Source organism: Dipodomys spectabilis, unplaced genomic scaffold (assembly GCF_019054845.1).
Source record: "Dipodomys spectabilis isolate Male_0828 unplaced genomic scaffold, ASM1905484v1 ptg000125l, whole genome shotgun sequence".
NCBI classification, from domain to species: domain Eukaryota; kingdom Metazoa; phylum Chordata; class Mammalia; order Rodentia; family Heteromyidae; genus Dipodomys; species Dipodomys spectabilis.
In genome coordinates this window covers 23,406,074-23,432,495 of record NW_024870802.1, presented here as the reverse complement: position 1 = coordinate 23,432,495, position 26,422 = coordinate 23,406,074, and the positions used below count along the sequence as shown (strand labels likewise).

The following is a 26,422-nucleotide window of genomic DNA, read 5'->3' as shown; positions in this document are numbered from 1 at the left end:
AATCTCTTTCCAGATGCATAATTGCTTATTATAATTAATCTTTATAGGACTCTGTTTACTCATTTATAAAGTCATTTCCACTTATTGAAGTGGAAACTAGGTAGTAGTGAAGATTAATAAGATTCACATGAATCTGGTATGAACATAAAAAATTATCCTATATATGAGACTTGTATCTCCAATTAACTACCTGCCAGAAAACCAAAAGTAGAGCTGCAGCTCAAAGAGGTAGAGCATTAGCCTTGAGCATAAAAAGCTCAGGGACAGTGCCCAGGATCTGTGTTCAAACTCAACCACTGAGAAAAAAAACTATTACCCTAACAATCAATGACTAGTAATGATAAAAATAAGATGGTTGCTAGAAATAAAGAGTTTTATACCAAATCCAATAAACTTCTTAGAAATGCTCACCCAATCTCATATTTGATGCTTTCACGTTGCAATTGTTATCATGGCAATAATGGCACTTTAATTAGCAGGATTGGGAAGGTTCATTTAGAGGAAGGAAGGAATTTGGAGCTACAAATGACTATGGACCATGAGAAGAATGTTCATCACTGGAGTGAATACAGCCTCAGTCTCAATAAAATATATATGTATATATATGATCTACATATACACATATATATGTGTATATATATGACCTAGACTTTACCTTCATATGTACATTCTTCTTCCTCTATAAATGTCCATATTTTATTTCTGCTTCTGGTTTTGGCTGTTCAAGTTTTGTTTCTTGGGTTTTTTTCTTTTTTTAAGACAGGATCTTACTATGTAGTGTAGGAACACCTTTAGTTCACCGCTTTCATACCTTTGTCTCCAGAGTACTGGGATTATATTGTTTGCCACCACACGCAGTTTGTTTAAAGTTTAACAATTACAGCATGTCTAGTTATTCCTTGTATAATATGTAAGGAATTACATTTTAAGGAATTACAGAATACTAAAACTACTTCAATTTGTTTTTAAAATAATCATATTATATAAATGCTATGCAACAAACTAGTAATATAATTTCCTTTCAAAAGTATAATGTAGGGAAATAGGTTCAATTCACATTCTATTTTATGCATTTCTATACTGATTTTACATCAGACACAAGATAAATACACCCTGCTGATGCATTAACAAAATTAATTAATAAAATTAAGCACCTTGCTGGTGCCAGTAGTAAAGAATGGGGAAAAGACCAATACAAAATAAAGCACAAGGGCCAGAAGCCATGCCACAGGCATCAGTCTGGGTGTGTGTGGCCAATCCAAAACCCAGGGCCTATATAAATTGTGATAGAAATGATCCTAAAGAGAGCAAGTTAGGTATTTTCTGTGTGCTTTCACACAGGCTCAATTCCACATTTACAACAAGATGGAAGACAAGATGGCACAGTTTGTCCTTATGTTGTTCATTTCTAAAGAGATATTTAAGTACATTAAAAGGAAGCTGGTTACTGATGATTACCCTGTTCTCCGCTGAATTCTTTGGGTTTGCACCTACAAATACAACTTCAGCAACTTCTCCCTGGAAAGAAAAAGTATATTTTAATAAATTTTAATAAAAGGATTTAGAGTTATTCTCCAAATGGAAATACTATCTGTTACATATCCCAAAACCCAGGTGCCCTGTGTAGATTCCACTCCATTTAATCAGGTGATTACAAATATCTTTGCAACAATGAACATAGGAATTTGAAGCCAAGGAATTTTCTTTTGGTAGATTAACATATAGATGAAATCCCAGAGCTAAAATTATTTTTGTTGATGTTGTTTTGTTTTGTCATGTTTTAGTGAGACAGGATGGCAAAAATATAACATTTGGGAGCAGAAAGGTACTGTGGTAGCTTCTGAATGCAATTCCTGCATTCAGAAGGTTGAAGCAGGAGGATTGTGAGTTCAAGGCCAGCCTAGGGTACACAGTATCTATTTAAAAAAAAAATGGGGGGGGGGGGGAAGGCTGCTTAGTTACAGGTCAACAGTAATTAGAAGCAATAAAGATAAATGCTAGTTCTTTAAAAATATACACTACCAAAATCAGGAAGCAAGTATAGGTATCATTATCTGTGGCAATTAAAAGGACCATAAAGGAAAATTATGCAGAAAACAAATGTTATATTGCATCAACAAATCAAACATTAACATGGAAAAACTCCTACAAGAAATTCCTAGAGAGAAATAGGATCCTAATTCAAAAAAAAAAAGATGGCCTCAAAAGAAAAAAATAGAAAATATCAATAGACCTATACCAAGAACTTAAATTATTAATTAAAAATTTGCTGAGAGTCGGGCACGGTGGCTCACCCCTGAAATCCTAGCAACTCAGGAATCCGAGATCTGAGGAACGCAGTTCAAAGCCAGCCCAGGCAGGAAAGTTCGTGAGACTCTTATCTCCAATAAACCACCAGAAAACCAGAAGTGGCACTGTGGCTCAAGTTGTAGAGTGCTTGCCTTGAGCTGAACAGCTGAGGGACAGCACCCAAGCCCAGAGTTCAAGCTCCATAACTGACAAAAAAAAAAAAACCACAAAAAACTAGATCCATGTTTTTTTTGTCAGTGCGGGGGGGGGGGGGGGGGGGGGGGGGTCTTGAACTCTTGAACTCTGGGCCTGAGCACTGTCCCTCAGCTCTTCAGCTCAAGGCAAGCAAGCACTCTACAACTTGGGCTATAGCGCCATTTCTGGTTTTCTGGTGGTTTATTGGAGATAAGAGTTTCACAGACTTTCTTGCCCAAGCTGGCTTTCAACCACATCCTCAGGTCTCAGCCTCTTGAGTAGCTAGGATTACAGGTGTGAGCCACCAGCCCCCGCTAGATCCATGTGTTTTTGCAGACAAAGTTCATGAAATAGCTGAAGAAGACATAATGTAAATCCTTGATTTTTCAGAAAATGTAAGCAATTACACCCATAATCTTAATCAGGAGACTGAGATCTGAGGACAAAGGTTAAAATCTAGCCAGAGCAGGAAAGTTCCTGAGACTCTTATCTCTAATTAATCACAGAAAAAGCCAAAAATACAGCTGTGGCTCAAGTGGTCAAATGCTAGCCTTGAGCAAAAGAGCTCCAGGATAGCACCCAGACCCAGAGTTCAAGCCCCAGGCAAAACAACAACAACAAAAAGAAAAAGAAAGTGTCAGAGGAAACACTTTCTGACTCCTACTGTGCAACCTGTGCAGGTAAAGAAAACACATGAATAGAAAGCCACAAACATTTCTCATAACATATGTGTAAAATTACTTGGCAATACATTAGCAAATCAAATTTAGCAACATAAAAAAGCACTATAAACCATGACTAAATGATCATTTGATATTTGAAAATCAATTAATGCAGCATCCCATGTTAACAAATTTGTGAGTTTGTGCCACTGTGCGTATGTGCGCGTGCACACACACACACACACACACACACACACACACACACACTCGTATGGTTCTAGAGTTTTCAATTCAGAGTCTTGTGCTTGCTTAGCTGATACTCTATTACTTAAGCCATACATATAACCCTGCTTTGTGTGGGTTACTTTAGAGACAGAATCTTTTTGCTAGCATTGAACCACAAACCTCCAGATCTCAGCCTTCTGAGTAGCTAGACTTACAAGTGTGAGCCAAGTTGCCTGGCAATAGAATTTTTTAAAACCACATAATCACCTTAGTAGCACAGAGAAACCATTTGCAAATGTCCAACACCCATGCCCAGTAAAAATTCTCCTTAAACTAGGCATAAAAAAGAAGTAACTGTTCTAGCTTCATTAAATTTATCTACAAAAATCCCAAGCCAGGAGCTGGTGGCTCATGCCTATAATCCTAGCTACTCAGGAGGCTGAGATCTGAGGATGGTGGTTCAAAGCCAGTCTGAGCAGGAAAGTCCATGAAACTCTTATCTCCAATAAACTACCAGAAAATCGGAAGTGGCACTGTGGATCAAGTGATAGAGTGCTAGCCTTGAGCTGAAGAGCTGAGGGACAGCACTCAGGCTCAGAGTTCAAGCCTCATGACCGACACACACACACAAAAAAAAAACAACAACAACAAATAAACTCATGAGGTTAAACAGGCAGTGAAATTGATCACAGTCTGTTACATGAATATATCAAAGTAGCCCAATGAAACCTTTCTTACAATTCATATACACTAATAAAAATATAGGAAAACCCAAAATATTTTCCTTAAAGATAAGAAACAAGATTCTCTATTGTTATACTTCTGAATTGTTATACACCATATTGGAGCCTAGACTATATAATAAGGAAAAAATAAAACTAAAGGCATCCAGAAAAGAAATCTAAAAAGGAATATGTAAAGTATTTTAATTTATAAGACATATAACTATATGTAGACATTCATATCATAATACTGTTGGAACAAATAAATAATTTAGCAAGGTTGCAGGAACAGGTCAACTTAAAATGTAGTGGTACCAATCCTGCTTCAGGTTTTTTTTTTTTTTTTAATTCATTGAACTCAAAACTTCGTGTTTGCTAAACAGGTGTTCTACCTTTACTTGATCCTCCATTATTTCTGTGGTTTCCTATCCCTGATTTAAAAGGCAACTTCTGTTAGCTCTAGTGTATGATTCTTTAAATGCCCACTTAAAAAAAAGAATAATTTGGGCTGGGAAGGTGGCTCAGTGGTAGAGCGCTTGCCTTGCATGCATGAGGCCCTGGGTTCGATTCTTCAGCACCACATAAGCAAAAAGAAAAAAGCTGGAAGTGGCGCTGTGGCTCAAGTGGTAGAGTGCTAGCCTTGAGCTGAAGAGCTGAGGGACAGCACCCAGGCCCAGAGTTCAGGCCCCATGACTAGACCCCTCGCCCCAAAAAAAAGAAAAGAAAAAGAATAATTTCTAATTCACAAATTTCACTTTACTTGGTTATCCCCAGGAAAAGAGCCAGAATTTTCCATTCTCCATCCTCTGTGTAGACCTTGCTCAAGAACAATTGTCAAAATTATCAGTGTTAAGATTGGTTTATGGATCAACAGAAGATCATCAACATCCTTCCTTCACCTCCAAAAATAGGTCCCTGAAATATTTTAAGATTACTCTGATTTTTTTTCTTTTGTGTGTTGTTTCCTATGGTTTATCCCATGTTGTCACTGTATTTGGTTTTGGTACCCTGGGTATTTTATATGCCTTTATCTGAATTAGGGAAGGGAAAGGGAACAACAAAATGTTGAGACAAATGACAAAGGGTGAACCAATGCAACAGCGATACTCACAAGACAATATGTTGGAATGAACTGTACAACTTGGGGACAGGGGTTGGGGGAAGAAAATGAGAGAGCGGGTAAGAAGTTTGACAAGAAATGTATTCACTATCTTATGCATGTAATTGTCACCCCTCTGTACATCACCTTGACAATAAAATTAAATTTAAAAAAAAGAAATGGAACTGCAAAAAAAGATTACTCTGTGGGTCTTACCACTTTGTATGTAGATTTTGCTGGCTGCAAGACATCCCCAAAATTTCTGCCTATTGGTGTTCTGTCCACCGTATTAGGAATTAATGGAGGTATTAGATGCTTGAAAAATGGAGGCTCTGGACCACTGCTCATGTTGGCTACTGTATCCTGAAACAGAAAGCATTGGTTTAAGGAATGAACAAATACAGAGTCAAAGACTCTGTCCCCAGACCTGAACGATCAGAAATGCCTGAACTAAAGAAAGTAGAAAGTGTACATACAAATACACACACACACACACACACACCATAAAAGCTATTAGGTTTTACCAAAATCTGAGGGGAGCCCTTCTAATATATGCTGGGAGGTATTGATTATTTCACTTTTTGTTACTAGAAGAAAGTTTTGATGGAAAGGTGCTGTTTTATTTCCCTAGGCAGTGTAAGCTAGAAATCAGACAGACCACATGGAAACACTACCCGGTGTACTTCCATCGTTCATTTGTGTGATCTTGAACAAGAATCTAATACAAGACACTCTCATTACTGGAGAATTTTTACTGTGTTGAGATTCTTTCACAACACTGTGGAAATCTTAGAATCAAGATTTTCTTCTGTGTCCTTGTTTGTGCTAAAATTTAATACACACCTTTTAATTTAAAATGTAAATGCCAGTGACTGACTGTTTGCCCTGTTTTCTATAAGTTTTACCACCTTTGTGTCATTAAAATATGGACCTCAAGTTTTAAATAACCCTTGATATATACTTAATGCTCTGTGTTTCTGGAAAGGATTGGAGAATAGCTGTCCAACTCTGACTTACATTTACATTAATCCTACTCACTGATTAATCTTTAACATGTTTCCCTCATTGGGAAAACATGAGGAATAGTACCTCTTTACAGAATGATTGTGAGAATAAAGAAATAGTACATATCATCAGGCACAGATAGATAGCTCACTCCTACAATCCTAGCTACTCAGGAGACTGAGATCTAGAGGATCACAGTTTACAGTCTCCAATAAGCCAGCAAAAAGCCAGTCTGGAGAAATAGCACAAATGGTAGACTGCCAGCCATAGGCAAGAAAAGCAAGCAAACATGAGGCCCCTAGTTCAAGTTGTGATACCAATAATAAAAATAAGAATATACATACATACAAAAATGGTTTCGACCACTAATGGGTGTTAACTGAATTAGTATTTTACTACCAATATAGTTTCACATATCTTTCATTGATAACACATTTGCAGGGGTCCCTACAATTCCTTAACACACAACTTGTCAAAGCAATTGAGCACATGAAACTAAGATTTTTCTCTTGCTTTCCTCTCTACCTCCACATACTGAGGCAAACACACAAACACACAGCCACACCACCACCCCCACCCCCTCACACAAATGCAATTTGATTACCGTAGCAATAGCCTTAGCCAGGGCTTTAAAGAGGTGGAGATAAGCAGACAAAGTCTGAGGCCCATAAATTGTAGATGCTGCCTCATACCGCTGAGCCTGCAGAGGAAGCAAGGTGAAATGTAGTTGGTTCTGTGTATTTCAGTCCAGATACAGGGTTTAAGCACCTCTGCATAATCATCAGTGCTACTTGTGAAAAGTGACAGTGAAAATTCCATTTACCAACCAAACCAAATGGCTCCCATCAGCTAGGAATGAAAGGCAGCATGTTCCCTTTGCTTATGCCATTTACATTGCTGTTCCATTAATTTGAAAGCTCTTACTTGCAATATAAATGCTTTTTCTCGGAGCACATGGAAAAATAAAGGAGGAATAAATTGGGTGCTGTTGGTAACCTATGTAAGAAGACTTAATCCAACACAGAGGTGTGAAATATAGCCAAGTTAATTCTTCAGCTGCATTCCTAGCCTTTTGAATTTTCCCATTGGAACTTCAAAGACGTCCAATCTAAAAGAGTACTCAGCATCAGATACACCTGCAGACTTGTATATCCCAGTGAATGCCATCCTTCCATTCTCTGATGTGAGAACCATCTTCTTTCTTCCCATCATATATCCTGTTAGGTCTACCCATCATGTCATTCCACTTCCATAAAGTTCTTAAGTGGGGCCAGGCATTGGTGGCTTACACCTGTAATCCTAGCTACTTAGGAGGCTGAGATCTAAGAATCACCATTCAAAATCACCTTTGGCAGGATTATAGAAGTGAGCCATCTATGTCTGGTGATATGTATTATTGCTTTATTTTCACAATCATTGTGCAAAGTAAAGAGATACTATTTTCCATATGAGTATTTTTTTTCTGAGTAGGATTAATACAAATATAAGTTGGAGTTGGACCACTATTCTCCAAAGATTTTCCAAAAAGAAAGTCCCATTTAACTACCAAAAAGCTGAGAATAGCACTGTGGCTCAGAGTGGTAGAGCACTAGCCTTGAGAAAAAACAAGCTCAGGGTCACAGTGCCCAGATCCCAAGTTCAAGCCCCAGAACTAGCACAAAAGAAATCACTCAAGTATGTCATTTTCCTTTGTCTCTGCTATCTTTACCTTTTCTTTACCCACATCTTACCTAAAACTTTGCAATCAGTTCTATCTCCATACACATCTTTCCAGTTCATTTTCCACACTGCCATCCTAGAGACCTTACTAAATCACAAAGGGGATCAAAGCATTCTCCTGCTTTGGATCCTACTACAACTCTTTAGTACCTTCCTTTCTGAGCCAAAGCTCTGCTGCACTGCACTTAACACTCTTCCTTTCAATGAACCCCTGCCTTCCACTCCAGCCCTTATGTCTCCCTCACATTTACTACATGGTACTGCACTAACTCTAGCCTATCAGTGGGCAGCGTCTGCCTGTCTAGGCCTTTGCATGTGCTCCTCTGTATAGACAACACCTTCCTAGGTTTTATTCAACTAGTCATCACTTGGTCTTAAAGAACTCATACAGGTGTCACATCTTCTTTCCTTCATGTCTACCAGTTCTCATCCTCAAATACGCAGTATAATCTAAAACTTTCTCATTGTTTTTTTAATCACCTAAGCCATGCTTTCTACAAGAGTTAGATTCCCCCCCCCCTCTCTCCACTAGACCATTAGCTTCTAGGGGTCTTGAGGAGAGGAACAGATTTTGTATCTTATTCTTATTGCTATGTCCTAGGAAGTAATTAGCAGAGTATCTGTCATAGTATGTATATGTTGACCTAATTAATTAGCGAGTTTATAGCAGTCCTTCTAGGAGCACAACCTTGAATGAGCTCTTCATGCCATGGATAATTGTTCTAAGTGCATAAAATAAAAAATATGTGAGGTTGATGAAGAAAGCCAGGTTGAAATAGTCTTATCAGACTATAGCAATGTTGTGAGATAGGAATGCTATGCTTTTTCACTATGCTTCCATGCAACATGATCTAATAGTGGATATGAGTAGATATAGATCTAATGTGATTTTTAATAAAAATAAGAATAAAAGACACTTCTGTATCTACAATAGCTATATGTCATATTAAAATATTATGACCCCTATTGGGAACAAAGTCAGAAATATTGCTAATATTCTTATTGCATTATTACTGGAATTCATAATTGAAGGACATGCTAAATAACGCAGAAGAGTGAAAGAGAATATTGTTATTCCAATCCCATTTCACCTCAGGAACATTTATTCAACAGTGCCATATTTCAGATCTAGAATGTCCTCCACAGGTTCTATGTGGTAAAATCATGGTCTCCAGCAAATTGCTATTTGGAGGTAACAGAAACTTACTAAGTCCCTCTTCCCCTAGTAGGAAATCATTAGGACAGTGGCAGCATACTCTAAAAGAAGAGGCTGAGACTTAAGCCCCTGTCTCTTCCTCTCATTTCCTGGATATTAGGCAAATCGTTTTGCTCTACCACATACACCTTCATTTGCCGTCCAGAACCCTTACCAAGATCTAAAAGCAAAGGGTCTCCCAAGCATGTGAGACAGCACAACCTCTCTTCTTTCTCAGTGGATAGTATCAGGTGATTTTTTTTATAGCTGACTAACACAAACAAGATTTCCTAAGTGTGGGCCCTCAGTAAAGCAAACAGAGAGCAGGCAACACCAGAGATTTCACTGCTGGTATAATTTGCCAAGGATTTATGCTGCTGAATGGGTGTGCAGGATATGCCAGCAATTGTATTAGAATGTTTTCATTGTGGAACTTTAGAGAAGTTTCAGTGTTAAACCACTATTGTTGAAAGGCATTTGACCTACTTCTAGACTACTTAGAAACAAAGAAACAATACCAGTCTTCAGTATATCCTAAATTCTCAGAACACTGTTTCTTGATCTATATCATGTGTAAACTATACCCTATTTCAAGATGTACTATAAAGATTATTTAAGATTATATTTTAAAGTACTTTCAATAAATCATGTGCTCAAAAGATAATGGCTGCCATGGAGAGTATTCTCAACTTCTATACGAGATCATTTGAGATTATATTTTAAAGTCTCTCAAAAAATAATGTATTCAATAAATGGTGGCTGTCCCTGAGTGTTTTCCCAACTTCTGTAGAGGTTTAAGGCAATGACAAAAAAATCATTGTTTTTAGGGATGGTGGAAGTCAATGAGACTAGAATTCTGGCCTGAACTGGAACTTATGAACCTAAAACTCCAAACAACTACCTCTAGCTTATCTTTCTCTTATATCACTACCTAAAACAAACTCAGCTCTTAGAAATATGATTGTGAAGCCAAGAAAATCTCATTTGACACAGCAGTCTTAACCATAGTAAAATTCATTTAAAGGTGAGAATTGTTTTACTTTACCTGGTATTCTTCGTACGTGGCAATGTAATGTGTGTACACATTACACAGGCCTGCAATCACAACAGTCATGCCCTTCATCCCGTAAGATGAAAATTCCTAGGAGGAAAAAGTAAAGCCTAGTAAAATTGTTACTCATTTTAAAGTTATTATTTCTCAGTCATATTTAAGGTACAAGTAAATTATGGGAATTGCTAGTATATTTCTCTTAATGAAATATTCTCAGTGGTCAAATCCACAACATAGGAATATAGAAATATAGAAGAGTATTTTATGAAAAGTCAGAAACATAACTCTACATTACTGCTAAGCAAATTAGTAGGTCTATGGGTATTTTAATGGTCCTATCAACAAAGACATCTTCTAGTCATCTTGGAAAATTCTTGAAACAAATGGCTAATTGGAGCAGGAATTCTTTGCTCTTCACCAAATAAAAGTGTGTAGATACTTTATTTCATATTTTACTTACTGCTTGAACTGCCTCTCGAAATCTTCGTCCAGACATGGTCCTGAGTCAAGTAAAAAGAATTCCATGAATGTTTTGCCAGTTAGGATACATGGTGTATTCAAAAAGACATTCAGTAAAAGCCAAACCACTGCCCTGGCTCATCACACCACAATAAATTATAGAAGACTTAATAATGATCCAAAGCTAAAGTTTAACTTCTTTTTAGTGATTGTCCTATCTTCTAGGAAAATCAAAAGCTGACAGCAGCCAGTTTGGCCAAAGGAAAAAAAAAAACAGAATAAGTGGGTGATATCACTAACCAAAGATCATCTTCATTTTCTATTCACTGACGCCACAAAATCTATCAACTGCATTCTATGTTAGTAAGAGCCGAGGGACAAGGAAAAAGTGTACCAGCTGGGTTTAAGCTACATGAAAAGACTCTGTATAACTGATGATGAGTCAAGAGTACAGAGCTTACATATTAGTAGGTGGACAGTCAACAAATAAATGTAAAAGTAAGATAGCCATGAGCACAGGGATAAGGGAGTGGTCTTGGTTATTGTGGTGGTGATGGTGGTAGCGGTGCTAATGTGGGTGAAGACTATTTTAGGTAGTATAGGCAGAAATGCCACCCATATTGGAGATGTAAACAAAAAATAGGATGACAGAATGGAGAGGAGAACATTGGTGAATAAAGTCATAACATTCAATGTATATGTATATATATACAGATATATATATATATATATATATATATATATTTAAATGGAACTAGGAAACTTGAAGGGATAGGTAGGGGTGGGATAGATTTGGGGGGAAGAATGACAGAAGGGGCACATCACACACACAAACTGACATGCTGAATCCAAACACTTTTGAACAACTATTTAAAGATAATGCTTAAAAAGAGGAAGAGAAGACATAGCAAGTAATTAAAATACATAAAGAGACTGCATTTCAGGCAGAGTGAAAAGGCCCTGAGTCAAGAGCAATCTTAGTGAGTTTAGGAAGTGCATGTGGATTTCCCTTACAGCCAATACCTTGACAATTAACAAGATGGCTGGTGCAGGGGTGAGCAAGGTGGAAAATGGAAAAAAGTCACACCAAGGACCTTACTGAGGAGCAGAACATGGGGAAACTTGTAGGAAGTTGTGAGAATGTAAGGCTGTGCCTGAAATGAGATGGAAAACTTGGTGGGATTGGGGAACTGAGCAGAAAAGTATTATTATTTAACTTAGGAAAATTATGTTAGAATAATTAATCTAGCTGATACACTGAAAAAAAGTCTATTCAGGAGTAAAAGAGAAATCAAGCAGATCAAATGTAAAGACTTGGAAAAATTATATTAAGTGAAGTAAGCCAGGCCCAAAGAAACATAGGTCCCATGGTTTCCCTTATTTGCAATAACTAGTATAAGTTTAGGACAAGCAGAAAAGGTCAAAAGCTATGTACAGATGACCATATAAGATGATGTTAAGCAAAATGAACTCCAAAATAGGGATACAAATGGTTTTTTTCTTTCTTGCTATTGTTTTTAACATATTTATAATGTACTATGTGATTTTTTTTGTTTCTTTGGTATGTTCCTCCCCCACAGTATAACCCCTGTTTTCACTGTATTTGATTCTGGTGTCCTGTGTCTTATATATACATTTTTTCTAATTTGGGGAGGGGAAGGGAAAAAACAAAAAGCTTAAACAGGGATACAGGTTGACCCATTGTAACAATGAGATGTACAAGACACTATTTGAAAACAAGCTTTACAACTTCGGAGGGTGCAGGGGGGTAGTTGGGGAGGTGGGGAAGGAAGGGATGGTAGGAGAAAAACAAAGGAGGGGGTAACAATGCTCGATAGGAAATGTACTTATTACCTTGCTCATGTAACCCCTCTGTACAGTGTTTTTACAATAAAAAGTAGAAAAAATAATAGTTTGAGCGAGAGAAGTAGTGGCTTAGAAGGTGGATGATAAGAAACCCTGAGAAGAATATAGAATGCACAGGATTTGCTGAAGAGAAATTAATTCAAGGGTAATTTCAAGATATAGGGCCTGAGCAACTGGTAAGTACGAATCTGAAATTTCCTGAGGTGGGTAAGATGATATAAGAAGGCTTAAACATTCTCCCACATTTTTAACATGTAAACAATCATCTTATATATCTTCATTTTCATAATATTTCAAGTGTCTATACTGGTATAACTCATAGCATTATTTTGCTTTAAGATGAAAAGCTCATAAATTTTCACATTTGTTTCTGGTTACCCAGTAGTAATAGGCATAGAAAGATTTATTCTTCATAAGCCTCACCAAAAGAAGGTAGAAATATTTGTCACAGTCGTCAAAGGAGATGAAAAGATCGGTATACACTTGTCTTCATAACAATTATTTTTAACCAGAACACACAACAAATACATTTTTAAACTGAGTTTCAAAAAGAACTCACGTAAATTCTCCAGGAACAGCAGCTATGGCCAAGGACCCAAGAGTAATTATCTGAACATCAACAATATCTGGATGCCACGGATGAGGTATGGATAGCTAATGAAAGGGAAAAAAATGTGTTAAGTATATTATTCTTTCTGTAGAACACAGACATGATCACCGAAATTTCTTTATTTGAAGATCTATCTGAAGCTCGTTTTCATGTTTTTTATCCTACCATAGGATTTACTTCCAACTTTTCATATAATATTAAATGTCATGTGGGTGAATATGTCTTGATCATAACATGTGAATCTCACACGTTAATGCTATAGGTACCTGACCATATCAATTAATTTTTGGGTAGATTTGCCATTCTGGAGTAAACAATAGGTAACAAATAACCAAGTGTTCCCCTAAAACATTGTATAACTGTCCTTACACATGATGAATACCATTTGAAATAGTTTATCCTATTAGCACTTGACCCTAATTGCACTTCAAGTTTACAGTTCCCACATCTTGCTTTATTTTCCAAGGTTTCTCCAAGAAAACCTATGATTTTCCACATTCAAATTTGTGTAGCCTATCCTTCCATTTCTTCCTTTCCTCTCTCTGCTTCCTTAAGAACTTTAGTAGACTATTTTTTAAAATACATTTTTTTAATCTTGCTCATTCAAACAATCTACATTTTCATGAATACTGAAATGATGTTTCAATATTTAGAAGGCAAAAAGCATGTTCTAGAGGAAGTGTTAAAAGAATATTTTATTTTATTTCTAAGGGCATATTTTAATATTAAATTTTTTATGAGAGAGTCACTAAAGAAAATCTCTTCTGTCAGTAAGCATCTCCCACTCATTATCTGATAGTTCTCAACTTTACAAACAACTATATACTAATTTCATATGATAACCAGTAACTGCCTTACCTCTCCAGTGTGAAGTAATATTGGTTTTGGCTTATGACATTCTTTTATTTCATCAGATGGTCTGCCCAGGAGCTGGTCCCGAAGGATGTCCCAAAAGGGATCTGGTTTGGTTGTCCCTATAAACAATGTTACAAGGCCTCTAAAAGAAGGGCCACTGACACAAATATTGTACAATAATCCTTCTATAGGTTTCAGAGATTTTATTAAGGTTGTTGTCCAATTATTCAAACAATTTAAATAATAGAAGAGGAAGAATTTCCTGTGTGTCCCAAATTAAAAATCATTACTTAATTAGTGTACAAGAGAATTAAGAGACTATGTTTTGTTCAATATCCTCAAGATTTTACATTTATTATCCTGGTTTATTTTGTAAATGAAAACATTTTTGTTTAATTAACATATTTGAGAGCTAAATCACTTTTTTTGTTGTGCCAGTCCTAGGACTTGAACTTGAGGCCTGCATGGTGTTCCTGAGCTTTTTTGCTCAAGGCTAGCATTCTACCACTTGAGGTACATTTCCACTTTTGGCTTATTCGTGGTTAATTGGAGATAAAGAGTTTCACGGCCTCTCCTGCTTGGGCTGGTTCAACCAGTGATCCTCAGATCTCATCCTCCTGAGGAGCTAGGATTACAGGTGTGAGCCACTGGTGCCAGGCTACATTTTTCCTATTTTACAATTAGGAATAGCTTGTAATGTCAGTTGTCTGGCTTGTGTCATTGAAACAGTCCCTCTTGAATATTCATCCAAACCCACATGAATATAGAGTAAAAACAAAAAGCAAGCCCCAAATGTATAATGTCAGACAAAATATTTTAACTATAAAAATCTATGAAAATTCAGAACCTCTAATGATCAGGAAAACACAGTAATTTTAAACACTTCGGGACCTAACAGCCAAGGAAAAAAATAAAATAAAACTGACAGGAAAGGAAAAATAGGAAACTCATCAATAATTGTGGAATATTTAATAATGAATAGAACAACTAGACAGCTTAGCCGAGACATAGAAAACTTGAATGCTACTAGAAACCAATTAGTTCTAACAGAAAACCAATACTCTATCCTACAACAACAAAATATATTTTCAAGTGCACATGGAAAATCACCTAGGACAGAGTATAAATGAAACTCAATTCATTTTAGAAGGTAAAAATAAAATGATACAATTTTGTGTTCCAAACACAGTAGAATAAAATTAGAAATAAGTAAGAGGGAAAGAATTAGGGAGAGGTAGGCATGGTGGTGCATGCCTGTAATTCCAGTACTCAGAAGGTAGAAGAAACAAGAGGACCACAATTTGAGACATGCCTGGTCTACATAGCAGCAAGATGATTCTATCTAAAAAAAAGTGGAAGATTGATCTAACATGACAACTATGAAACCCAAATCACCCACACTCCTAATCCCCCTCCTACAGAAGAGGAGAAAACAGAATCTGATCAGGAAGATACTAATCTACAATATTATATTAAACATCCCCTGAAGAACAAACCAAAACTTTAGTTTCATAAAAGTGATATAAAGAAAACTTGGCAAGCCAACTTTCAACTGATCTCTAAATTAGTGTTGAAGACTTTAGGGCTCTATACAACCATATCCATTTGGCCAGGAATTTAATATTTGGCTGTGACTACTCATGTTTTTAAGGATGGTTTTGAACCTATGTGGGATAGTTAGAAAAACAGAAAGAACCCTAGCAAATTTATTTAACAATCAACAAAATGATTGTACTAAAGACAATGTTATGTCTCATGGTGTATACAGCTCAGGCAGTCCTGAGATACTCCTTCATAGTATCTGAGTGGAAGATGGCCACAATAAGTTGTTGTAGAGCTGGAAGTATGGCTCAAGTGGTAGAGCACCTGAAGTCAAGAGTTCAAGCCCCAGTGCCTGTACTAAAGAAATGAATAAATAGCAAGAAGTGGAGGGGGAGATACAGGAAGCTCAAGCAACAGGTAGCTGAAGCAGTAAAGGACTCTGGGGCTAAAAGCCTAAGATTCCCTGGTAAGGACCAGGTCCTATCACCTGAGGGTTGCAATGGAAAGTGAGCACCATGCTGTGTCCAGGACCTGTATTTTGCTATATGATGCTAGGTAGGACTGAAAACTCTAAAACCCATATGCTCCACACCTAATAGAAGGGCTGCCATCAATATGTCAGATAAGAACAAGCATTGACCAAGGTGTGAAAAAAATAGGACCTAAGATATCACATTGCATTCCATAAAGTTGTATAATGATTATCTATCAATTTCAAATAATCATAAAAAGCCAGATGCTGGTGGATCATGCCTGCAATCCTACCTATTCAGAACTCTGAGATTCTAGGTTCTAGGTCAGCCAGGGTAAGAACGTTCATGAGATTCTTATCTCCAATTAACCTCCAAAAAAGCTGGAAGTGGAGCTGTGACTCAACTGATAGAGCACTAACTTTGAACACCACCACCAAAAAAAAAAGCCTCAGAAACAGTTCCTAGGCCTTAGATCACACTCCAGGACTTACACACACACACACACACACACACACACACACACACACACACACACAGAAACAGTTCCCAGGCCTTAGATCACACTCCAGCACTTATATATACACACACACACACACACACACACACACAGAAACAGTTCACAGGCCTTAGATCACACTCCAGGACTTACACACACACACACACACACACACACACACACACTGAGGAATAACTATAAAATAATTAAGTAAATTCATTGAAGTCATCAACAGAATGGAATGCAAGGAGACTTTGTCTCTAATTAAATCTGAATGAGCAGAAAGCTAAGTTAAAAAGACCCCTACTCCTGGAAGATATAAGCTGATACGTACAAACCTTGAAAAACTGAAAATAATGAATGCACTGGCTGAAGTTAAACCTTATGAGCGAAGAGAACATGAAGCTGAAACGTGGGAAGTTGGGATCCCCTGGGCTTGAAACTCACCCTGTGTAATATTGAGGCCTGAAACTCCATCGATGGTGCCGGCTGCAAAACTGTAGCCCAAGGCTGGTTTACATAGCTTCACCTAAAGGAAAGATTTTTAAAAGCAGAACAAGAGCCAAAGAAGAAAGTGAAGTCAAGCAAAAACAATAAAGCGATCACCCCAGCTCTGTCCTTTTGGCATGACCCACGCGACTCCGCCACGCTTACTGTGTGTGTGGAATTGAGCTGGATGCTCAGGTCGGTCATGTTCACCCACTGGTGAGCCGTAGCCACGCGTCCCGTCACCTCTTTGGAAGCAGAGACATAGAGTTCCTAGAAGAGCCAGGCAGAATTACTGTCCCAGAGGAATGAGCTGAGGTGGAGTGAGTTCCACCTGTGGTCCCAGGAAGCACCAGTCTGGAGAGCATTCCTCCACTAGGAGGTGCTCCACTGACTGCTTTGAAACAGCTGCTGTCCACATGGCTACCTCCACTCAGCCCAGGTGTGTCCCAGAAGCTCGAAGGCTGGGAAACTGCTGATCTGTTTATGCCCCACAAATACGAAATTCTAATTGTACAGATTGTGACACAAATAGCACCAATACCACTTGAAAGGCAGCTAAGGAAATTATGCACTTGATAGGCTGATACTATACTACTTGAGCCATATCTTATTTTGTTGTTGTTGTTGTTTCTTGTTTTTCTTAAATTTTAGTTTGTTTTTCAAGTGGAGTCCCACTTTTGCTCCGGCCAGCTGGGGATGATGATCCATCCAGCTCTACCTCCCAAATAGCAGAGATTACAGGGATGGCCCACCATACAGAGCTAACCAAGAAAATTTAAGATGAGAAGAGGGCCAAAGTTCTTCTCATTTGAGCCAATGAGAGCATATTTTCTTAGGCAGTATTCTTTTTGAAGTTTGTTTTCTCAAGATCCTTGAGTTTGACAGGCCAGGGGCCAAGTTACTTAAAAGAAATCAGAGGGCTGGAAAGGTGGCTCAGTGGTAGAGTGCTTGCCTTGCACGCATGAGGCCCTGGGTTCAATTCCTCAACACCACATAAGCAGAAAAAGCCAGAAGTGGTGCTGTGGCTCAAGAGGTAAAACGCTAGCCTTGAGCTGAAGAGCTGAGGGACAGCGCCCAGGCCCAGAATTCAAGCCCCACGACCAATAAAAGTAAAAATAAGTTTTTTTTAAAAAAGAAATCAGACCCCAATTGTGTATCAACTCTTTTGGTGTGAGTGTGTGTGTGTGTGTGTGTGTGTGTGAGAGAGAGAGAGAGAGAGAGAGAGTTTAATATAGCCAGCTGATGCATTTTCAATCTTGTGGAAAATAATAGTCAATATATTTGGGTAGGTTTCTGTTGGTTCATGGGTTTCAGACATGTAAGTGAACTATCAGTGCAAGTTCCATGAGCTGACACCTAGTGCATGTCCTCTTCCAATGGCCACATAAGAGCTCTAAGGGTAAGTGGCCAGAACCCTGGCTATAGCATTTCTCTCCTAATTAAGAGCAAGCTTGCTTTGCTGAGAAGAGAATGCAGAACTTGGAACAGAACTTCCTGGCTCCCAGACCTAGGAAGGTAACAAAATTTCTGACATCAAAGTGTGTCACAAGCCCACAACCTAAATAGAATTTGTTAATTTAGAACAATCCACTGATAATACCACCCTAATTAAAAAGAAACTTTAGCTGCTGTCTGCTACAAGCACTCTCATGTCTCATGTTTTTAAAGCACTTCAGCTCTGCCTTTATTGCTCCTGGGATATTTAGAACTCTGGGAATAAATTATTTACTTAAACACACACACACACACACACACACACACACACACACACACACACACGACAAAGGCATGAATAAGCTATTAAGATAGAGGGATTTCACTATGAAGCACATGTCATTCAGACTCTTTCTATTTTCCCTCAGAAATCAGTCCAAACAAAAACAAAATTTAAAAAAAATTTGTCTTCATGGAAGCTGGGAGAAAACATGAGGGTAACATGAAAGATAAATTTTAGGAGATCATTCGGGTAAATGCCCCAAAGTGGGATTGTTGGGTCATAGGGGAGCTCTATGTGGAGTCTTTTGAGGAACCTCTATACTAGTTTCCAAAGTGGTTGGACAAGTTTATACCTACCAACAATGCAGTAGGGTTCCCTTCTGTCCACATCCCCTCCAGCATCTGTAGTTATTAGATTTTTTGATTATAGACATTCTAATAGTGGTGAGGTGGTATCTAAATGTTGTTTTGATTTTTATGGCTAGGGAGGTTGCTCATTTCTTCATGTGTCTATTGGCCATTCTTATTTCCTCTTCAGAGAAGTTTCTCTGTAAGTCTTTAGCCCACTTATTTATTGGGCAGTTGTTTCTTTGAGGATTTGTTGTTGGGGGATTAAAATTTTTAAGTTCCAGGTATATTTTAGTTATGAGACCCTTGTCTGTTGTATGGCTAGTGAAGATTGACATTGCCCCATTTGTTAGGAAATGGAAAGACTTGGAAAAATTTATATTAAGTGAAGTAAGCCAGGCACAAAGAAACATAGGTCCCATGGTTCCTTATTTGCAATAACTAGTATATATCTGAAACAAGCAGAAAAAGGTCAGATAAGATGATAGTAAGTGAAATGAACCCCAAGATAAGGACACAAGTCGTTTTTTCTTTCTTGCTATTGTTTCTAATGTATTTATAAGGTACCACGTGATTTTTTTTTTGCTGCTTTGTATGTCCCTCCCCCACAGTATCACCCCTGTTTTCACTGTATTTGATGTTGGTATAATTTGGGGAGCGGAAGGGAAAAAAACAAATTGTTTAAACAGGGATACAGGATGGCCCATTGCAACAATGAAATGTACAAGACGCTATGTCGAAAAATGAACTTTACAATTTAGGTGGGGGAGAGGGGAATGTGGAGGTGGGAGGGAAGGGATGGTAGTGAAAAAACAAAGGAGGAGGCAACAATGCTTGATAAGAAATGTACTCATTACTTTGCTCATGTGATTGTAACCCCTCTGTACAGCATTTTCACAATAAAAACTCATTTTTAAAAATTTTAGGAGACACAGAAAGATAATGGTAATAGTGAATTCATAGCAATATCATTATAATCCAGTCTCTTTTAATCAGAAGTCTCTTTAAAAGAAAAGTACAACAACATTCATCGAAGCATTATTTACCATAGCCACCAGGCTCGGGTGGTTCACACCTGTAATCCTAGCTACTTAGGAGGCTAAGATCTGAGGACCACAGTTCAAAGCCAGCCTGGGCAGGAAAGTCTGTGAAACTCCAATAAACTACTTGAAAACAGGAAGTGGTGCTGTGGCTCAAGTAGTAAAGCGCTACCCTTGAGCTGAAGAACTGAGTGACAGCACCCAGGCCCAGAGTTCAAGCCACACGACCGCCAAAGAAACCATAGCCAAGATATGCAACCAATCCAAATGCCCCTCAGTAGATGAATGGATCAAGAAAATGTGACACATATACACAATGGAATTCTATGCTTCCATCAGAAAGAATAACATTGTTCCATTCATAAAAATGGAAAGACTTGGAAAAAAATTATATTAAGCGAAGTAAGCCAGAACCAAGAAAAGCAGCCCCCATGATCTCCCTCATTTGTAAGAACTAGAATATGTATATGATATTCTTAACAGGAGATCTCAATAATCCAAGTGATTAATGCAAAAGACTATATATAATGAAGCATATTAACATGAACTCCAACTTATGGAAACAAGAGGTTCTCATTAGACCCTGTATATGATTCATTCTTCTTTCTCTATTGTTGTTTTCTCTTTCGTCATTTCTCTTAGTTTTTTGTACCTCGTGTTTTGCATAATACACAATACAATATGTGAAAGGGAAAGAGAATGACAGAAACAGCAGAACAAAGGTTGAACCACAGCAACATTGATACTCACTTGACATTGTTGGATATGAACATTACAACTTGGGGGAGCAAGGATAGGGAGGGGTAAGTGGGCTATAAAGAGGGTTGGGGTAATGATGATTAAAAACGAAGTATTTATTGCCGTAACTATATAACTGTAACTCCCTAGCTCATAACCTTCTCAATTAAAAAATAAAAAAACAATAAAAATTTTTTAAATTTAAAAGAAAGATGAGCTCCAACTTCTCTAGCCATAAAAGAAATACAAATCAAGACAACATTGAGATTCCTCCTCACCCCAGTCAGAATGGCTATATCAAGAAATCTAGTAACAACAGATGCTGGAGGGGATGTGGCCAAAAGGGAACCCTACTGCATTGTTGGTGGGAGTGTAAACTTGTTCAACCACTTTGGAAAATAGTATGGCGGTTCCTAAAAAGACTCCACATACAGCTCCCCTATGACCCAGCAATCCTACTTTTGAGCATTTACTCAAATGATCACAAACAAGGTCATACCAAAGCTACCAGCATAACCATGTTTATCATATTATTCACCATAGCTAAGATATGGAACCAACCCTGATGCCCTTCAGTAGATGAATGGATCAAGAAAATGTGGTGTATGTATATACAATGGAATTCTATGCCTCCATCAGAAAGAATAGCATCACCCCATTTGTTAGGAAATGGAAACAGTTGAAAAATATTATATTAAGTAAAGTAAGCCAGGCCCAAAGAAACATAGGTCCCATGGTTTCCCTTGTTTGTAATGTCTAATACATGTCTACGACAAACAGAGAAGGTCAAAGTCTATGTACATATGACCAGATAAGGTGAAGTTAAGTGAAATGAACCCCAAGATAGGGACACAAGAGGTTTTTTTCTTTGTTGCTATTTTTTTTAATGTACTATGTGATTCTTTTGTTTCTTTTGCAAGTTCTTCCCCCATGGTATAACCCCTGTTTTCACTGTATTTGATTCTGGTGTTCTGCATCTTTTATATACAATTTTGTAATTTGGGGAGGGGTAGGGGTATAGCGGAATGCTTAAATGGGGATGCAGATTGACCCATTGTGAAGATGAGATATATGTTGAAAACAAACTTTACAATGTCTGGGGTGGGGGGAGGGGTATGTGTGGAGGGAGGAGGTGGGGAGGTGGGGAGGGAAGTGATGGTGGGGAAAATCGGTGGAGGAGGTAACAATGCTCGATAGGAAATATATTCATTATCCTACTCATGTAACTAACCCCTCTGTATAGTATCTTTACAATTAAAAACAAAAAAAGATGAGCTCAGTACAATGGTATACTCCTGTAATCCCAGCTACTCAGGAAGCAGAGGTAGGATAATCATATTATGAGGCTAACCCAATCCTCACACTACTTTTACCAAATAAAACAATGACAGTAAAAACCAAAAAAAGAACTGGAATTCAAGATACCAGAGCTGGTCCAGAAGACTTTGGGCAGGCAGACCATGGAGATTTCTGAGAATCGAGATCGGTGTGGTCATATGTGATACCACATTAATAAAAATTAAGTTAAATTAAAAAAAACTACACCGAACACTGGTGGCTCACACATGTAATCCTAGCTACTCAGGAAACTGAGATCTGAGGATCGAAGTTCAAGGCCAGCCCTGAAAGGAAAGTCTGTGAGACTCTTATCTCCAATTAACCACCAGTAAACCAGAAGTGGTGCTGTAGCTCAAGTGGTAGAGCGCTTGCCTTGAGCTAAAGAGCTGAGGGACAGTGCCCAGGCCCCAAATTCAAGCCCCACAACTGACCAAAAATAACAACCAACCAAACCAAACCAAAACAGAACAAAACAAAAACTTTACATCTATCCATCTTCTGTCTGAGGCAAATGCTCTGGCTTTCTAACCATTCTAAGACAGGTTTTCTCAATCCTTTCCCAGCAGACACAATTCCTATGTGGCTGGCGAGGTCAGCCTTCAAAGCTGACCTCTTCTAGACTTCGGACATCGTCTGAACTCTTGCTTCTTCTTTGCAATTATCAACGTACTAATGAAGGAAGTCAGCGGCTTTCACAGGACGATTTTAAGTGAAGTTGAAAAGCACAGACCTATGACTTACCATTGCTTTCTGGTAAATGGTCCGCCCTATAATCTGTGTGCTTTCAAACATGTCTTTTCCAGGACCATGAGCCATGCACTTGCTGGGCTGGAATATAAGGAGAGAGGTTTCACTCTTAGCAAAATAGTTCATTTTTTAAAGAAATGAAAACATTACAGATTTTTAAGTCACATTTCTTAGTATTTCTTCACTGATAATCAGTTCACAGATTAGCACAAACAACATCATATATAGTTTTCCCTGTATTTGATTCCGGTGTCCTGCATCTTGTGCATACATTTTTGTAATTTGGGGAGTGGAAGGGAAATAACAAAATGCCTAAATAAGGATACAGGTTGACCCATTGTAACAATGAGATGTATAAGTCACTATGTTGAAAACAAACTTTACAACTTGAGGTGGGGGGAGGGAGGAGTTGGGGAGGTGGGAAGGGGAGAGAAGGTAGGGGGAAAACAAAGGAGAGGTAACAAAGGAGAGGCTGGATAGGAAATGGACTCATTACCTTATTATGTAACTGTAACCCCTCTGTACAGTATCTTGACAATAAGATATATATTTTAAAAGCTGGAACAATGTGCGTTTTTTATAAAGTATCTATTCTAGTGACTTCCTATTAAAAATTGGAAAGTTGAAGCCAGGCACAGGTGGTTTATGATTATAATCCTACCTTCTCAGGAAGCTGAGATCTGAAGATTGAGGTTCAAAGCCAGCCCAAACAAAATTCCTTAAGATTCTGTTCTGGCAAAAAAGCCAGAAGTATAGCTGTGGCTCAAGAAATAGAATACCAGCCTTGAGCAAAAAAGCTAAGCAAGAATGCCCTGAACCTGAGTTCAAGCCTCAGTTCCAGCAAAAAAAAAAAAAAAGAATTAGGAGGCTGAGGCTCAAGTACATGAAAAGATTTGTTGCAGAATATACAGTTGCTGATATCTGAGCAAACACTGGATGTTACTTCTATTTGTGTAGAGCACAGTGACTGGGATAAGTAAAGATAAGTAAAGGTCAGGATCCCCTTTGATTAAAACTTTGCTACAATTAGCTGGCACTCTGAGGGAAATGAAAAAAAATCTGGCAGTCTCTGCATCTTGTTTCTTACATCAGAAAAGTTTGAGATGGATCAAATATTCAAAAATTATAAATGAAATTAAGAACATGCTAAGAAAGATATAGGTGAACGTAGTCTAAGGTGTGGATTTGCCTTCTAAAGATGATAAAAACAGGCTCAGAAAGTCTTACCACATAACCACTTTAAATGACTACATGGAAGAGAAAAGGCAAGGCTGAAAAATAACTGATGGACTAGGGGAAACTACTGCACTGTTTATGACAAATAGACTAAGACTTCAATGTTTTGGAAGCTTATAAAATTCAGCAAGAAAAATCATCCTTTGTATATACAAAAGACATGAAACATTGTAACACTTTCCTACACTCCTGTGTTTATTTGCAGCACTATTTATAATAACTGTGGTATGAAATCTACTATGATGGATGAATGAATAAGAAAAATGTGGTACACATACCCAATATGACCCTACATAATGATGTAATCCTATGATTTTCAGAAATATTGATAGAACCAGAGGCCAGATGTTAAATGAAATAATCTTCTAGAAGAATGGGGTGCAATAGTGGTCCCTACAGACTGAAAATGGAAGGTGAGGGTAAGATGGAAAGAAGTTAGAAAAGGGATACAAACTAGGGTATCTGTCTGGGGTGCCACTGAGATAGCAGGACTTTGTTCTGGTTTCCACAACACCATCAGGTAACTATTGGTTACACTTATTTAAGATATACACATATATGTATGCATGTATTTAGGGGTCTATGACATTTCCAATTAACATTCCTAAATTAACATTTAGGAACTGAAAGTGCTTATCATCCTAATTTATCATTACGTATTATATAATTACTATAATGTAATCTACAAAGATATAGAAACATTGTCTTCTCTTGACAATATAGAAAAATTACCAGACACCATAGTCCATGTCTTAATTGCAGTTACTTGAGAGGAACACACAGAAAGATTGTGGTTTGGGGTTAGCCCAAGCAAAAATTCAGTGATTCTCCCTATCTCAAAGAACAATCTGTATATGACATTCTATGTATGTAATTCCAGCTACATGAGAGGAAATAAGTACACAGGTGGCAGAAGGATTTCAGTCTGTACAGATGCATGTGAGCACCTGTAGGGGATGGGGGGAGAGAAACCATCTGGAAGATGAGAGAAGATGAGGGAAGAAAAGAGAGAAGATTTTCAGTGGAACATGAATCTTCTTATTTTTCCTGATGATAAGAGTAAATAAAGTATATTCATTGTGGAAGTGGGAGGGAAGGGATGGTAGGGGAAAAACAAAGGAGGAGGCAACAATGCCTGATAACAATGGACTCATTATCTTACTCATGTAACTGTAACCCCTCTGTACAGTATTTTCACAATTAAAAAAATTTATAAAAAAAGAAAAGTATAAAAATAAATAAATATAGGAATAAAAACCACATACAGAAGTTCCAAAAGAATTATCATTAACCATCCTGAATGTTCCCATACACACTTTTTTTTTTAACTTTAACACATGTTTTGGAAAACTACAATTATAGTAAGTGTTCAAAATTAGATCCTATTTGTTGTACTCAACATTATGTATTATGACCTGTTCTCTACATTATCAATATTCCAACACAAGGTATTAAACTGATCCATAATACTGTATTGCACATATGTATAACTTATTTACATACTTTGGCATTTAACCAGAAATCTTAAAACTTGATACAGATCAATAGTGCATGAAATATCATAAATGAAGAGTGGCAATGAGTATCACATCTATATGAATAAGTAGTATTTAGCAGAATATTGGTTATTGGGTAAAGTTGACCAAAACACAATGAATAGCCCATAAATAATGTATAACAAAAATAATGTTGTAGATGTAATGGCCTATAAACAAAAAGAATAAGAACCTAGAAGCTAGCATCTATTGCTTATATCAAGGTTGAAGACAAGATCTCAAACAAGTCTGTGGTTAACAGTTAAATAAACAGGAATATGATCTTACTTTCTGTCTTTGAAAATTGCCACAAAGATGTGGATATAACATGAAAAGACTTCCAAGACATGATGATATAGAAAACTCAAGTCCTAAAATCCATAAACAAGTCACAACATTTTGTTTATGACTATGGATAAATGTATAGAAGAGGTACACTAATGACTTCTTAGAAGGCCAGAGTATGGTAGAAAGGGATTTTTAATTATCGCTATGCACCTATGTTACTTGAATTCTTGTAGCAAATTTTTGTTTATAATTTTAAAAGAGACAAAAGAGATTTAGATTATATTTTATGTAATATAATCTAAAATCATTTTAATATATTTATTATCTTATATAATACAATCTAAATTTACATATATGTAAATGTTACATATTATATAATCTAAATTTATCTATACATATATATGGAGCAAGAGAGCATGAGTGCTAGTACAGGCCACTATGTGTGTGTGTGTGTGTGTGTGTGTGTGTGTATGTGTGTGTGTGT

At 37.4% G+C, this 26,422-nt stretch overlaps 1 protein-coding gene across 1 annotated transcript in view; it reads right to left on the bottom strand.

The window, feature by feature from the left end:
• The window catches only part of Asah2 (N-acylsphingosine amidohydrolase 2), a 74,338-nt gene that overhangs the window by 11,424 nt on the left and 36,492 nt on the right, over positions 1-26,422 (bottom strand). The window contains exons 10-19 of the mRNA XM_042689434.1: positions 22,874-22,960; positions 17,118-17,222; positions 16,911-16,992; positions 13,956-14,071; positions 13,047-13,141; positions 10,623-10,662; positions 10,157-10,252; positions 6,802-6,897; positions 5,409-5,555; positions 1,459-1,518 (exon numbers count right to left, since the gene is read on the bottom strand). Coding sequence (XP_042545368.1) covers positions 1,459-1,518; positions 5,409-5,555; positions 6,802-6,897; positions 10,157-10,252; positions 10,623-10,662; positions 13,047-13,141; positions 13,956-14,071; positions 16,911-16,992; positions 17,118-17,222; positions 22,874-22,960 — 924 coding nt within the window. The remainder of the gene's footprint in view (positions 1-1,458; positions 1,519-5,408; positions 5,556-6,801; positions 6,898-10,156; positions 10,253-10,622; positions 10,663-13,046; positions 13,142-13,955; positions 14,072-16,910; positions 16,993-17,117; positions 17,223-22,873; positions 22,961-26,422) is intronic.